At 39.0% G+C, this 16,245-nt stretch overlaps 1 protein-coding gene across 2 annotated transcripts in view; it reads left to right on the top strand.

Moving 5' to 3' along the window:
- The window catches only part of sorl1 (sortilin-related receptor, L(DLR class) A repeats containing), a 95,935-nt gene that overhangs the window by 46,549 nt on the left and 33,141 nt on the right, over positions 1–16,245 (top strand). For both annotated transcript variants that reach the window (XM_042413562.1, XM_042413563.1), the window contains exons 7-10: positions 7,799–7,900; positions 8,901–9,070; positions 11,339–11,531; positions 13,137–13,254. In XM_042413562.1, coding sequence (XP_042269496.1) covers positions 7,799–7,900; positions 8,901–9,070; positions 11,339–11,531; positions 13,137–13,254 — 583 coding nt within the window. The remainder of the gene's footprint in view (positions 1–7,798; positions 7,901–8,900; positions 9,071–11,338; positions 11,532–13,136; positions 13,255–16,245) is intronic.

Consider the following 16,245-nt stretch of genomic DNA (forward strand, 5'->3'; position numbering starts at 1 on the left):
TTTTTAGCTGCTAAATGCTCCACTATGTTCACCAGCTAATCGCTAACTTTGTCTGCCTGCCGTTTGATGCTGGGCAGGGAGCATTTTATCAGGGCTTTCTTACTAAAAACAGAGAGCTGACTGCTGCGACTGGAAAAGACAGTGATGAGAGCAGTGAGAGTGAACCAACACAATAAAGTTGTGAGCTGTAAAACCAAAACAATGAGCTGAAAGACACTAAAAATCTCCATAGAGCTGTGGGGGACTGAAGGGGAACAATTACTGAGAGCATCTTTAAATATCTATCAATGAAACTGAATGTGTTTGTTAAACCTCAGGGATACACACATAGTGTTTTGGTTAGTTAAACTGGATGTTATTTGCTAGGTTGATATCAATGTATATAAATCCAGGGAATGGTATCCACACTCTTTTATTCGGTGTTGGGGTATGTATGTCAGACCGGAGATGAAGTGTGCTGCCACATGCACATTTCAAGATTCTCAAGCATTAGACAACATCGGAATGACTTCACTTTGATGTTTTACTTTGAAACTGAGGTTGATTTCTGAAAACTCATCATATCCCTGAATAATATCCGTCTTGAATCTAAAAGCAGTTCTTTGGGCAGATATGGAGAGTTCAGCCTCAAACATGAGATATGCTGTAGCCTGAGTGCTGAACCGCATAACAGGCTTAAACGCAGTGTTAGTTTGACAGGGTAGAGGAGAAAACACAGTAAATGGTATAGTAAAAGACACATTATCTTTTAATTATGTGTTAAATTTACAACCGCATACCAGATCCCAAGAGAGACAAGAAAACCATCTGGACTACTACTTCTAGCATGACAAAGGACAGAAATGCTTAACATAAAGCCATCTACATAAGCACCTGAGATCCTCTTGAACCGAGAAAATGCAGATGTAAAAGAAAAGACATGTTGGCTTTACAATGTATTACAAGCCTATCTGAATAACAGCATTGCCTCAGGAGCATTGGGCCAGTGGGTCATGAATATGTAACAGATGAAACATAGGCTGGTATAGAGCAGAGAGGCAGCCTCATTGCCAAAACTGTAAAGCAACATAATGGTCTGATAGGATGCAACTGTACAGCAGTTGGGTAAAACAAGCACTTTGCCTCAGAGAATTGGGCTTGTGACATTTTGCAGCTTGTTTCGGTGTCAGTGCAGGTCCCTTTCATTTTATTAAAATGTCAGCCTTAAAAAGTCGAGGCAACGGTGAACATGCACTCTTCCTCCAGGCCAGTCATTAACAAATGTCACCTTGTTGCTGTTCACTATGTGGGAGTGGAACTCTCACTCTGTGGCCTTTTGGGTTACAAGGAAATATCGAAGATGCACTTACATTTGAGTGTAGGTATGTTCATACATAAATCCAGGAAAACATATGATTCAGTTTGATTCAGAACAAACGGCTAATATTGTTGCAGATGTTATGTTTGAGTAATCCTCGAAAGTGTGTCGACACAAAGATATCTTTCTGATTTTTTTCAGAAGCTTCCAATGTATGAGTGCTTTCTTGCTGCAAAAAGAAATTTGACATATTATGGCCATGTAAACACACACACAAACATGTTAGCAAGCAGCAGCTGTAACGTTAGCATTTATTTTGTTCACCTAACGATTGTAAGTCGATAACTGTGTCTCAAATCACATACTTCTGTTAGTACACTTTCGTGTAGTACACTGTGTACAATATGCTTACCATCCTATACTTATGATTACTATACTTACTACGCTATACTTACTGGCATAGTGCGTGAATTTCAACAGGGTGGTGTTGTCTCAAATCAAACACGGCTGTTGTGAACTTAATGGAAATGACGATCGCAAATTAGCATTAGCTAGTGTTAGCATTCGCATTATCGTTCGCTCTACCAAATCATTACAGACTAAATTAAACCAATAAACATACTGATGTCAACAGTATAGTGGTGCTTAGTGCTACAAAACACATGTATAACTTACATTTGTATAATGCGGTGATGTTCACCGCACTTATGTCCTCGGCCGCCATTTCCAGTTTGAAAAGTGGTCCCTCCCCCTCTGCTACGTAGCCAAGATGGCGACCATTGAGGACGAGAATTGTCCATAGTTCCACACTCAACTTTCTGACCGTTTTGAGTGCACCATCCGCATACTCATAGTGCACTGCATTTTTCCACACTTCTCAGTGTGAACGCACTTATGCACTCAAAATGTTAAGTGTTAGTACAGAAGTACACAATTTGAGACACAGCACAATATTCACTCTCCTTTCAGCTCTGTTTTGGTCTCCAGCAACTCTTGAGAAAAATGTCTGGCTCGTTTGCTGCTAAATGTTCACCAGCTAGTCGCTAACTTTGTCTTTCTTCTGATTGGTGCTATTGTTGGAAGTTGTTGAGATTTTGAGCAAAAAAAGTAAAAGTTGCTGGCCAGAAAACCAAAACAAGGAGCTAAAACAGGTTAAAAAAAGTTGCAGACTTGGTGTAAATTCTTTGTGGGTCTGTCTAGTGGTAGCTTTCTTGTGATGCATTCTCATTTGGAGTAATAAAAGAAATGACTAGTGCAGCTTTAATTGTTAGAAAGTCTGATGTTTTAGATATATTTTTGAAGTATTAGTAACTGTAGATTCATCACATTTTATGTCCATATTATCTTTATTACTCACGTGTCTTTTTGCCACCCGGGCTGAGCTGATCTGAGGCCCAAGAACCACATCTCAATTCAGGAATTTGTGAGTTTAGAGAGGATCAGTTTGAGAGAACATGAGCACAGTGTGGAATGTGTGGCTCACTTACAGTTGCCATTGCAGTGCAATTTGTGGTTTCAGTGGAAAAATATATCATCACTATGCCACTTACATGTGAAAACACATAGTAGACATTCTCCTGTCCAATTTTCCCTCTTGACTCACAAAGTCAACTGACCTAAAAACCTTGATATAAGTATTTATAGGGTGAAGGAGTAGAATAAAACTCAAAGCTCCACACCCACAATTACAAATGATAGTGGATTTCCTTCCAATCTTAATTTTCTACACATGACTGCTGTAACTGTTTGTTTGTATGGGCCCTTTAATGAGAGTCTTTCTATCTTGTTATCATTCTGTGTACTATATATATATATATATATATATATATATATATATATATATATATATATATATATATATATATATATATATCTGTTCTTCACCTCCATCACCTCTTTTGTCTCAGTGTTGCTGCTGCTTTGCTTTCGTGTCACACCATACAGTCAATGTCGGCACCATGGTAGATAAATCAATAGACTGAATGGAAAAGGCTGAAATGCTCTGCTGGAGGCTGGGGATGCTCAGGCACTCAAGGATACACGCAAATCCTCACACATACACACACACACACACACACACACACACACACACACACACACACACACACACACACACACACACACACAAACCTCACTGTAGGCTCAAACAAGATTTTTGAAAGCCAACATTGATATGTTTCAACAGCTAATTTTGTGTCTTTCAGTAACTTTATATTGTACATTTTATTGCAAAAACTGCAGAAAAAACCTTCTCCATAATGACTGTTTGTACTATTTCTAATAATTATAGTTATTAGTTAATCAGAGATATTTCTAGTAGAGATCATATCTGTATATGAGTAGGGTTGGGTTCTGAAAGTTGGTTCTGGTTTGGATCTGGTTCCCAGACAGAAAAATACTTGGATATGCTAACAAATCTCTTAATGAACCTTTTTATCTCTCCTTGCTCTTTTTTACAAGCCAGGAACAACGTAGGTAACTTAAGCAGGCCTCTAATTTTTAGTGTCACTCTTGCAGGTTAAAATGACACACATCGCAGACGCCATATTATATCAGTTGTAGCTTTTTCATCTTAATACCTAAGTTCATGAAAATGAAACCTCATTCGCTTTCTTGCTGAGAGTAAGACAAGAAGTTTGATACCACTCATGTATGGTGGTTTAACATAAAGCATGAGCCAGCAGACTGTTAGCTTAGCTTAGCATGACCAGCAGAAACAGGGGGGAAACGGATTGTTGGGCATTGTTGGAGGGTAACAGAATCTGTCTACCAGCACCTCTAAAGGTGACTAATGAACATGTTATATCTTGTTTGTCTAAGTCTCCCTGTAATTATGCTAAGCTAACTGGTTTCTGGGTGTGGGTTCATTTACAGCACAGATATGAGAGTGGTATCAGTCCTCTTATCTAATTTCCACCAAGAAAGCACGTTTAATTTTCAGGTTGGGTCTCCAGGTTGTGAACATTAATTAGATAACCACTAAAAGCTGTAGTGTTTCTGCCATCTCAGCTGATAAAAGATGATCCCAGATCTATGAATCTTTGAGTTGTAGTTATTTATAACTGGTTACTTGCAAATGTTGAAAGCTAAACCTAAGTAGATGCAACATGGGATTGGATTCAGTAAACATATTTGATGCTGTATTCATGCTATCAAACTCCAACTCTAAAATTCTGAGGCACTAAATGCTTGATATAGTATGCGATTATTAATAAATGTCTAGTATCAGCCCTTTTTATCGTCCAACCAGGGTATTAATCTAATTGTGAGATCCCAGACAGAATGAATAGTTGATGTGCAGCTCTGCTCTCTGAATTCCCGTCTGACTTCTTTGTTCGGCTTCAATTTATAGCTTTCTAAAGCTGGCCTCCTGCTAGCTCCTCTCTCCTGATCTTTCTCTGTTTAACTCCCTGCTGGCCTTTTTCTGCCTCCCTCTCCTTCTTTCTTCGTCTTGTTTCCTCATTTTTCTTTGTATCTTTTTCTCTCTCTCTCTCACTCTCTCTCTCTCTCTCTCTCTCTCTCTCTAGAGAGTGTTGGTTTTAAAGCCTCAAACAGGGTGGTCCAAACTAATCCAAAGTAAAATAATGAAGCTGCTGAGCTCTCTGTAAGTTTGATCTAAGCCACAATCACAAGCTAAATTTACAGCTGGGAGAGCAAGGGATGAGATGGAAATGCAAAAAGAATGAGGAGTAAACTGTGAAGACAGTGTAATTAGGAGCAGAGTAGAGTCTTTATAAGCACAGAGGGCTGGTTTATTTATATATATATATTATATATATTACCAAGAATAAAGCACACGCCTTTCGTCTCTTCCTATGGATATAGATTAGAAGAAAAGTCAGCAGTGATATAAACAGTATTTAATGTGGCTAGATGATGTTTCAGTTTAAATATCTAGAACAGACAAAGGTACAGACTAAAGGGTTTAGGTGGGAAGGCTATAACATAGTTTTTTTTTGCAGTCATAGACATACAGAGATAAGACACTTTAGAGCAGATATTTTCAAACTGTGAGACGTGCCTCCTCAGGGGGGCCCGAGTGAGATGAAGGAGAGCCCGGTGGGAGAGATGTGAGGCATGAGCCGCAATACGCAGCATAACTTGTACCACTTCTTTGAGTCATAACTCAGTGAAATCTGAACACAAAGACATGATACACATATTTTTAGATTCAGTGTAACTTATACTTCCTGAGGATATCATCATCTCCGTACACATCGTGAACAAACATCCATAAATTTGCTTAGAAATCATGGAAAAAAATATGCTTCCCCTCACCTCAGAACTCACCTGAGAATCTTCACGTTTTTAAGTTTTCTTCAGTATCAAAGTAATCCAGTCATAGCTGTGTGTTCATCCATGGCTACACGTTTAATGGTCAGTTATGTCTGACAGTGTCAGACCTTGAAAACCCCCTGGCTTAAAGAGTTAAGTTCCACTTTGGCAGCCTGTAGTGAAACTGGAATAATTTACAAATATTTGAGTCAGACATGGTAGCAGTGAAGCGCACACTCCTCTGCACTAAACTAGTTCTCTGTGGTTGATAAACAGGAGAAACAAGCAGCTTCAGCCATCATTCATCACCAGGGAGTCCAGCTGTGTCTGAGAGGAGAGTTTCTTTTCTCTGTTTTTGAGGAAATGGTTTAATATTTCAGGCTGAGATCTCGAATCCTCCCTCTGTGTTAAAAGTGAAGATCTCCGGCACTGAAAATGCATCAGAAACACTTTTTAAAAAAACTGTTTTTTAAAAATGTGACTGACAGGTGTCACAGCAACAGTAGAGGTGAGCCAAAACTATTTAACTGATGAAACCAAGTCAAAGAATCTCTTGGGTTTTCATTTCAAGACCTTTACTTCATTTAACTTAATTTCACAAAAAAATAGTTTGCTTGATACTGAGTCCACATATTTTTAAAGGGGTACTCCGCTTATTTAGCACTGCGCTTCCATAAAGTTGGCTGGCTCTTACACTTCCCATGATGCAATCAACAGCATCTTTTCATTTTGTCATCTCCAAGCCTAAAACAAGATAACTGATAACAGACTTCTCTCTAGAGCCACAGAAAACATCATACAACTGTTTTCACAGGCTTGAGTTCAACTACCCATGCCGTATAAACTTACCTTTAAAACAAGCCCAGCATTTCACTCATTATAAAATTGTCAATTCATTTTTTTTGCTACATTATTGATGTTAGATAGACCATACCCTTAAAGTCAATTCTATAAAATTCCTCTGACAAGGTCTCGCTTCTTTAAATAAAAAACATAAATAGGGCTGAAACTAACAGTTATTTCATTATTAATTAATCTGTTGAATCTTCTTGATTCATCGATTAGTTGTTTGGTTTATAAAATGTCATGTTTTGTCCTGTCAGTCCACAATCTAAAGATACTCAGTTTATTATTATCAAAACGTCTCAGAGTTGGAATCAACTAATTGATAAATTGACTAATTATTGTAGTTATTTTTTGCAGGGACCAGAAAATAACAGATAAAAAGCTAGATTTGTTGTTGTTGTCTATAGAATTTGATGCACATACTGTATGTCTGAGAAGCAAAAAAACTAGATAACTAGACATAGAATTTTAGTGTGTTTTGCTGCTATATTGGCAGTTGACACAGGCATAGATTCCCAGAAGCACACATTATTCAGTGATAGCACAGCATCTCTTCTATCCAGTGTGTGTGTATCACTCTACATACACTATATATGTATTTATGTACCGTATGTCATTATCACTGTTCGCTTCTTTCAAATGAAAATCTGATTGGTAAGAGCCGGTGATCACATCTAGAGTATATCCCCAGGACTCTGATCAGAAGACGCCTCTGTTCTCTCTTCTCCCTCTTTCACTTTCACACACACACACACTCTCTCTCTCTCAGACACACACACACACACACACACACACACACACACACATACACACACACGTTCACTCAGAAATGAGATATACTCAAGTCCTCCACTCTGTCTGGTGTGCATGCTTGTAATTCATAAAAGATCAGAGCTCTGCTCCTTACCAGCAGCCAGCTTCATAATGTCTCTCTCTCTCTCTCTCTGTCCCTCTCTCTCTCTCCCTCTCTCTCTCTCTTTCTCTCATACTCACACACAGATTTTTGTACCCCACCAGGAGTCTTTTTGAATCTGGATGTTTAATGTTTTCTGACTCAGCTGTTGAGCTCTGTACTAAGGGGAATATTAAGACAAGAAAAACATCATCAGGACAGCCCAGATAACCGAAGCCTCTCCTCCTTTTTTTCACAACCTCACCGCTGCGTGGACAGCACTGTCCGGCTTGCCACATACCACATGAGACAGCAGTGACCTCTACTCGGTCAATTCTGCATTAGAGCTGTGAGAAACAAAACTTCACAGCGTGTAACTAGGCTGGATATCTCCGAGCGGTTTTTTGGGTTTGACGTACAGTAAATGATGAGCAGCTGAATGAACTGTGCTGTCTCTCTCTCTCTCTCTGTGTCTTCTGTCTCTCCAGAAACTGTTTGGCAGCCATGAACCATCATCTGTTCAGCTCTGGGTCTCCTACAACCGCCAGCCGATGAAAGCTGCCCAGTTTATGACCCGCCATCCAATCACAGTGAGTCTGCTTTTTTTTTTTGTATGGACTGGAGTAAATGATTCATGAAGTATGAAAGCCCAATCAGTAGACTAATTGATTAATTGGTTTTAAAGATTCATAATCTTGTTTACTCTTTGATGAGATAGTTCCTGATTTAAAGAAAAACATTGCCAGTTTGAGACTGTACTGTTCTTGTAGGGCTGCTTGTGTTTTGACAGCATTTAACATTTTAGTACTTAGGCTTAATTGTCTGTTTTTTGGCGAAATCGTCAAAAAATGTGTTCCATTAGAAAAGGGTTATAGAAGAAAAACACGTTTATACATCATTTCTTTAATAAGGTATGAAAGAAAATATTATTTTGTTATCAGTAACAAAACTCAGTATTTTTTTATGGTGTATACACAGACAATATGGTAAACATAGCACGTAAGCATGGTCTTCAGTGCTCTATTAGTGTCTTCATAGAACGTACTGAGTGTAGATCACCTGTGTTTTGGCAGCGCTCAGAGTTCAACACACAACACACTGTAAGATCTGTGTAAGACAGAAGAAAACAGACTTGAAAGCTGTGACCTGAAATATGCTTGGGCTACAGCTACATGTGTAAAGCCTGTGCAGACAGCTGTGTTAGTTAAAATAGAAGCGTATCTGTTCCGTCAGATCGCTGAAGAATGCGGTTGAAGCAGCTCATGTGTCGGTAGGTGTACAGTATTATGCAACATTAAGATGGCGATGGATTATCCGAAATAAGTAGAAGAATAACAGCAGAACAACAGTATGGTTCCCATTTCTAAAAATACATGACACGACTGATTTTAATGGATGAACCACCTGCAGTACACTGCTCCTCACAGCTTACAAGTTCATGCTTAAATGTCTCATATCAAGTCTTTTCACATTTTGTCCAGCCGTGCGTCGTGTCCTCATCTAATCAGACAGTAGGTCAGTGAACTAAAGATGACTTCCCCTTTCTCTCTCTCTTTCTCTCTCTGTCTCTCTCTCTCCCTCGCCTAACAGGAGTACTACATAGCGGACGCATCTGAGGATCAAGTGTTCGTGTGTGTGAACCACCTGAACAACGTCACACACCTGTACATCTCAGACACGCAGGGCCTGTCCTTCTCTCTGTCGCTGGAGAATGTTCTGTATTACAGTCCCGAGGGCTCCGGCAGCAACACGCTCATCAGGTACAACACACACACACACACACACTCTCACTATCTGACATTTATCAAAAAAAATGTGTTAGGCTGGTTGGGGACAGCCAGTGTTTAGTCACAGCATACTGAATGTTTTCATGGCTGTAGAGTAAACACTCAATTGTTTGAACTCATCATGTCTTTAGGACGTACTTATTTAAAAGCACTAAGTGTCACCTTTGGGTTAGCCTCTTTTGTTTGCTGTTCAACTGCCATAACTGTCAGATCCACAGAGATGGCATCACAGCGGAGTGAGTTAATCATCCAGTCAAACGTTTTGCTTATTTGCAAGCTTAGTGCACATCACAGGAAGGCTGGTTTTCTTTACTACATATACAACTGCTGAATTCCAGGTTGCATCAATGTGCAGTCTTGTGAAGATCAAGGTTCAACATAATTCAAGCAGTTTATTATTTAACACAATTTTTACGTTTTCTAATATAGATGAACTTTTTTGAGCAGTGAACTTCTATTTATTACTTGTCTCATAAAATAAAACAGTTCTAGTCATTTTCTCAACAGTTAATCACACACTGATAGATGAACTAGCTTAAAAAAGTTGGGTGCAAAGCGCCACGTAGTGGATGAAATGAACAGAAGCTTTTATTTTAAAATGCTTGTGTGTACAAGAACGATTGACTTAAGACACGTCGTTGAATAAAAAAAAAGCTCAGTATAAAAGCAGACTGTTGAAGGTGTGGCCAATCACTTTGCAAGATCATGATCTGCTCTTATAGGAGGATCCTACACTTACTCTCTAAAAACTCTATATAACTCTGTATTTTAACACCTGTCTTGGTGAATTTGCATAATAAACGACCCTATTTAGGGCCCAGACTGCAAGTTGGGGAAAGAAGCCATAAAGTCATATTGGAATTAATTACAGCTGCTTGCATCCACAATCTCATTCTTTTAGTCATTACCAAAAGTTGGATAGTAGGTTGGTGAGTATATCTGTCAAATAAATGTTGTGGACAAACATGTATATTATTTGCCTTTGAAATGTTGCAGGTAGAAGTATAAAGTAGTATATGACTGTGAATTATTCCAGAATCAGTTTCATTAGCAAAACCATGTTTAAATACATAAACATTCGTACTGAGTTGAGCTCAGCATTAAGCCTGAAAGTTCATTCTTGACTTTGAGCAGTTAGAAAGTAGTTTGACAGTAGCTCAGTCGCCGGCATGTCAACAGAGGCCTCTCTATTGGCCCTTAATGATCAAAAGGTTCCAAGAACCGTGAACTCAAAAACTGAACTAGGAACTGTTGTTCTTTGTACTTCCTGTTGAGTGGCTCTGATGTTTTAATTCAATTTAATACATCATAAAGAGGGGAAATGCAGAAGAGGCAAAGGAGACTGAAACCACTAACAACTGAGCAAACTCAATGAAGCCGGGTGCATGTGATATGCTTAAAAGTGAACAAATTGGGACTGTTTTGTCAAACGTGTATGTCCAAGATTAGGAATAACTTCATGCTTCATGTATAAGTAGCTGAGTAAGCAGTTGCTTTCCTCCGCTTGCCTTCATATTAGTAACACATCACACAGTCACGCAAATGGTACCATAGCATAGCATATAACGAGTTCAGCATGCAACCCTGTGTGTACCTCTTGTACAGATTAAGCACAATAGCACAGTAGTAATTGAGTAGTTCCCATAGCAACCCCAGGCACTGACAGGAAGACCTCCAGTTCTTATTACAAATGTTTGATACCACTGATGACACAAAGGCTTTGCAAGCACAGATGTGTAATACTTCCTTATTTAATAAGAGACAATTTATTGATCAGAGAATAGAGCTCTGAGCTCCGTATTCATTGTTTTTCTGCTCAGTCTTCTCTGTAATCACATCAGGAAGAGCAGTTGCACTGTTGGCTCAGGTGTTTGCCTGCCAATGATTCTCTCTGTCTGTCTGACACATTGGCTTTTGCTAATTTAATTAGCCATGGATCCCTGTGCCTTGTTCAGTGTTAGTAAAGATTCTGTTGTTTTTGTTGTAAAATTGTAAATGCACTTTTAAAATGCTGATGTATATATTTCAGCCGTGTTTGCCCTTCTGTGTTGTCTTGGCAAATAAATAAGAACCTACACAGAGAAAACAGCAATTAAAAAAAGATTTATACAAGAAATGAATCAGCAAAATGTTTTCTTGGCCGTAGCAGGGCTGGAATTACCACAGAAAGTATCAATTGCTTCACACTGTCGCACATAGACAAAAACTCACTGTGGTGGGATGAATCTCTGTGTGTTGTAGGTACTTCGCCAATGAGCCTTTTGCAGACCTGCACCGCGTGGAAGGGCTGCGAGGCGTCTTCATCGCCACGCTCGTCAACGGCTCAGTCAGCGAAGACAACATGCGATCCGTCATCACTTTCGACAAGGGAGGGACGTGGGAGCTGCTTCAGGCGCCCACGGCCGACAGCCTGGGAGGAACTGTAGACTGCCAGGTACACAGACCAACCCACACCTTTCATCATCCCAGATTTCTGTTTGGCGACATCAGTATTGGTTCATTGTTGTCATCCATTCCTATAATGGTGGATATGATTACTACTGTACTACTGACTCAGTAGTAGAGTATCTTGTTTTGACCCAGCTCTACTTCCTAATAATGTGGAGATGTTGTAGAGAAGTATGTGGATTGGAAGTAGTAACTATGCTGAAGTGATTGGTTGAAATTGATCAGTTGATTAAGAGAAAGTTAATCAGCAACAATTTTGATAACTATCTAACTAATTATTTTAAATCAATGGAAAAATTAAATTGAATGGTGTACAAATCCAGTTGCAGCCTCTCCAATGTGAGAATTTTCTTCTTGTTTCTGTAAATGGAATATCTGAATTCTGGACTGGACACAAGACTGGATTACATTCAGGGCAAAGCAGTCAACTGCTCCAGTATGCCAGACCCTGAGCATCCCCAAAAGCCAGAGTTTTACTGGGCATCAATTGGATTTGGCAATTTGATTCATTACTGAGTCAGACTAATTAAACATTAGTTAGAGACTTGGCACCACTGACCACTTGGCGGGTCCTGCAATATTTGCTAATCCCTTGGCCATGTCCTGTAGATCGAGTTTTAAGAGCTTTTTTAAAATTTTACTTTGTGTTCACTTGATGCATATTCCTAATGAAGTTTTGTTTAATCAAATAAGAACAGATTGGACTGATAATTAGAGGTGAGTGGGTACATACACACAGATGGCAGTAGGTTGGGGGTCAGTACTGACTCAACTGCATATTTTTGCCACAGGGCCTCTAACAGGTTAATCTGGCCTTGGTTGGACAAAAAAAAGCAATTTATAGCTCTCGGAAATCGTGATGGGCATTTTATACTACTTCTGTACTACAACTGCTGCTTTTTATTTGCAAAATAATTCTTGATAAATATAAAAAGAGATAAATCAAAAATTCTAGTAGTTACATCTTAGTTCCAGATGTGGTGTTTCAAGGAGGATTTGACTGGTTGAAGCAGCCAGTATTCTGTGCTCATATCCAATATCCACAAGTTTAAAGCAAATCTTACAATTAAGGGATTGCCAAAGATTTTTATTTTCAGCATTTTTTAGCATTACAGGGCATTTATTTATTATTTATTATTTATTATTTCCTGTTGAAAGTAATTTCAAAAATTTGCTTTTAATAATGACAATTCTTACAGACAGGATGATGCAAGTCCTATTGCAAGTTTTACAAACTGACTTGTAGTTGACAGTATGAAGGGTAACCCTCATTGTGATAGAGGTGGACAACCTTGACTGTTTTAAAATTTGATCTTTAATAATATTCCAATATCAGCCCAGTATTTTTGCAAACCAATAACTCTAACATTACTTTCTATTTCTAGCACATACTTTCTCTGTTTAGTAGTAGATCTAAGTACTAGACCCACTTTACTTCACATTCTGGTGTACATGTAAGTGGATAAGCACACAGAATAGGAAGCTTAGGGTTGGAGAGTGGAAACTTTTCACAATGTAACTTGTTAGCAAAGCAGAGAGAAGAATACTAACAACTGAACACCATCATCTGACTCTCCTCCCCTCCCTTCAGCTCAGTAAAGGTTGCTCTCTCCACCTGGCCCAGCGCTGGAGCCAGCTGTTCAACATCCAACTGAGGAGGATGCCCATTTTATCAAAGGACTCTGCACCAGGACTCATAATGGCCACAGGTGGGAAAACACTACTCAATTATGACTAGAAATCTCTAGAATCTGTGTGATGAACAGAAACACAATCTTAAAAAGATTCAGTAATTTGGCAAGAGTTGTTGTGAGCATCCTTTAGACAAGATAGATGAAGAGAATTTGGGTGCCATCTGTTGAAAAATGGTCTCACTGATCCTGTGCAAGGCAAGCTTCTCATTTTTCAGCAACTTCCACTTCATAACACAGATAAGTCATATGCAGGAAACCTGCAATACAAACCAACACCTTCCTTTGTGGTGCTAGAGCTGCCTTTCTGTCTCTTTCACTAAATGGCCACTTCCTGTATTACCCAAAACACAGGAAACGTGGTTGCAGAGAAGTTGCTAGACACATCTTGCTTGGTATTTCAGTGTTTTGAAATACAGAAAATTCTGAAAATAAACAAACTGTTTCATCATTCAGCAGAAAGATGAATTCATCAGAATGAAGTGGAATGAGTTTCTGCCTGCAGTTTGAAGCCTCTTTGCTTCTTCACAGCTGGTGGAAAACATTGATTTGTTGGTGCTCTCCATTGTCTAGGAGACTGCTTCCCCTGCACCCAGTCAGTCCCTCTAATTAAATTCTTAATAGATAATGGGCATGGAGAGAGAGAGAGTGAGAGAGGAGGAAAGACTGGCAATCGGCGGCACCATTCGCTTCGTTATCGCTCTCAAACAGATGGGCTAATTACTGCCGCATCACCCAGCGGGCACTCGACAGGTCAAACACACTAATGAATACAGGCAGGCATGTACATACACAAACTACACAGGCATGTTTACATACAGAACAACCTGAGTAAACGGCTCATATATATGTTGCTTTAGGGGACAGTTGGGTAAGATGAGCCAATTTTTACATAACCTCTAGGTAAGGAAAATGAGACAGAGGTAGAATGAAAACATCTACTTTTATTTCAGGATGTCTCCTATCAAATGAAAGTGACAGAATGCATTGATGACAAAGTGACCTAAAAATGTCCTCTCTAAAAAAAAGTGTTCCTGTGGCTCAACTTGCCCCAGGTTAGGAGGAAGTTCATTGGAGTGGGTGGGTAAATTGAGCCATCTGGGAGTAAACTGACCATCTGACTTTTTAAGACCGCTGAACAATTAAAAACTACTATTCAGAATTCCATTCAGGTTGCAAGGGAATATGAATTGTTGCTCCCTCCTTGCAGTTCCTCCACTCTTTAGAGGTTGAGGTAGCTTCTTCATCTCATCACTCAGTGGGAAAGATCATCATTTTCCTCAAATGCAAAGGTGGTGCCAGCCACCTTGAATGCTGAAGACCTTCCCAAAGCTGTTGCTTCAGGCATACGACAGGAGGGATGGTGATGCGCCATAAAATTCTTGAACCCATTTGGACCTAAAACCTTGACTATAATTCATTCTGTCATGGTGCTGCATTAAGCTGCACGGTATAAGTTAATCTAAGCTGACCTAATGAGTCATGTAATTTCTTGCACACCCTACCAACTAAACCCTTCTCTTTCCAGTTGTCGGGGACAGGAATGTTGTTTCTTTCTGCCGATGCCAATGCCAGTTCACATGATTTCTTTGGAGTAAGGCCATGGAACTGGTCAGCCAGCTTCTTGATATGGTCTGCAAGCTCTACCTCCTCTGTGAGGACCTTCTTTGCTTCTGCTGTTCCACTGTACACTACTGTTTTTACTTCCTTTACCTCCTTTTTTTTATGACCTGTCAGTACCTCTGTCTCTTGCCACCGATCTGATGGATTTTCCATTCTTGACACCATTGGCTGCTCGCTGTTGAGCCTCGGTTTGTTTTTCTCTTGTAGGTTCTTGGCATGATGGCTTCTCTACAATGAACCATTACCTCAGTTTACCCCATAGCTACCAAAAAAACAGCCTAGCTTAGCAATTCAAGCTAATCTTTAGCGAAGTGATTCACATGCAACTGTTGAATACAGTTGAAAGGAAATTTCTCTCAAGACAAGAGTGTAGAAACCAACAAAACATCAAGGCAAAACATAATAACATAACCCAAAGAATAAAAAAGTCAAGAGAAAACAAAAAATTATAAGACAAAACATGAAAACATAAGACAAACCATAGAAATATCAGACACAACAAACATAAGACAAAACAAAGAAACGTCAGTCAAAACTTAAAAACAGCACAAAACAAAGAAACATAAGACAACACAGAAACATCAGACAAAACATAGAAATATCAGACAAAATATAGAAACATCAGTCAAAATAGGAACATCAGACAAAACAAAAAAACTTCAGGACAAAACATACAGTAGAAACATCAGACAAAACATAGAGACATCGGTAGAAAACAAGGAATCATCAGTCAAAACTTAAAAACAGCACACAACAAAGAAACATCAAGACAAAACACAGAAACGTCAGACAAAACAGAGACATCAGTCAAAACACAGAAACACTAGTCAAAACTTAAAAACAGCGCAGTTCAACTTTATGACTTTACACGGCTACACATTTTTAAACCAAAACACAGAGCCAATACTAACCATTTATCAAAATTCAATGTCAACAATGTCAAACCTTGAAATGATTGATAATTTGTTGTAATTATATCCACAAATGCACAAATACTTGATATTTCACCTTGATACCTTTTTGGGTAAATGTCTGTAGCACAAGTATTGTAAACTGTTATGTCAAACCGTACTCAGAGATGCTAATCACATTCTGCCTGAGTTTGCAGATGCCCAATAAAACATTAAATCTACAAGTTTATAATGTGTCAGCACTACTGTAGGACTGATCATCATTACGCTGGTTGAGTTTCCCCCCCAATTAGATTTGGATGAGACACTTGAGTGAAATTCTGCATAGTAGACAAAGGAATTTGTTAACGATACATCATTGTCCTCTTCCTCTTCTATGTATATTATTATTGTTGCCATCATAGTCATTCTGGCTGTCAAAGAAAACACTCCTCCACCTGTCCATAAAATCTCTCAAAAACACTAACATGCTTTG

The sequence above is a fragment of the Thunnus maccoyii genome, chromosome 6, assembly GCF_910596095.1.
Source record: "Thunnus maccoyii chromosome 6, fThuMac1.1, whole genome shotgun sequence".
Classification (NCBI taxonomy): domain Eukaryota; kingdom Metazoa; phylum Chordata; class Actinopteri; order Scombriformes; family Scombridae; genus Thunnus; species Thunnus maccoyii.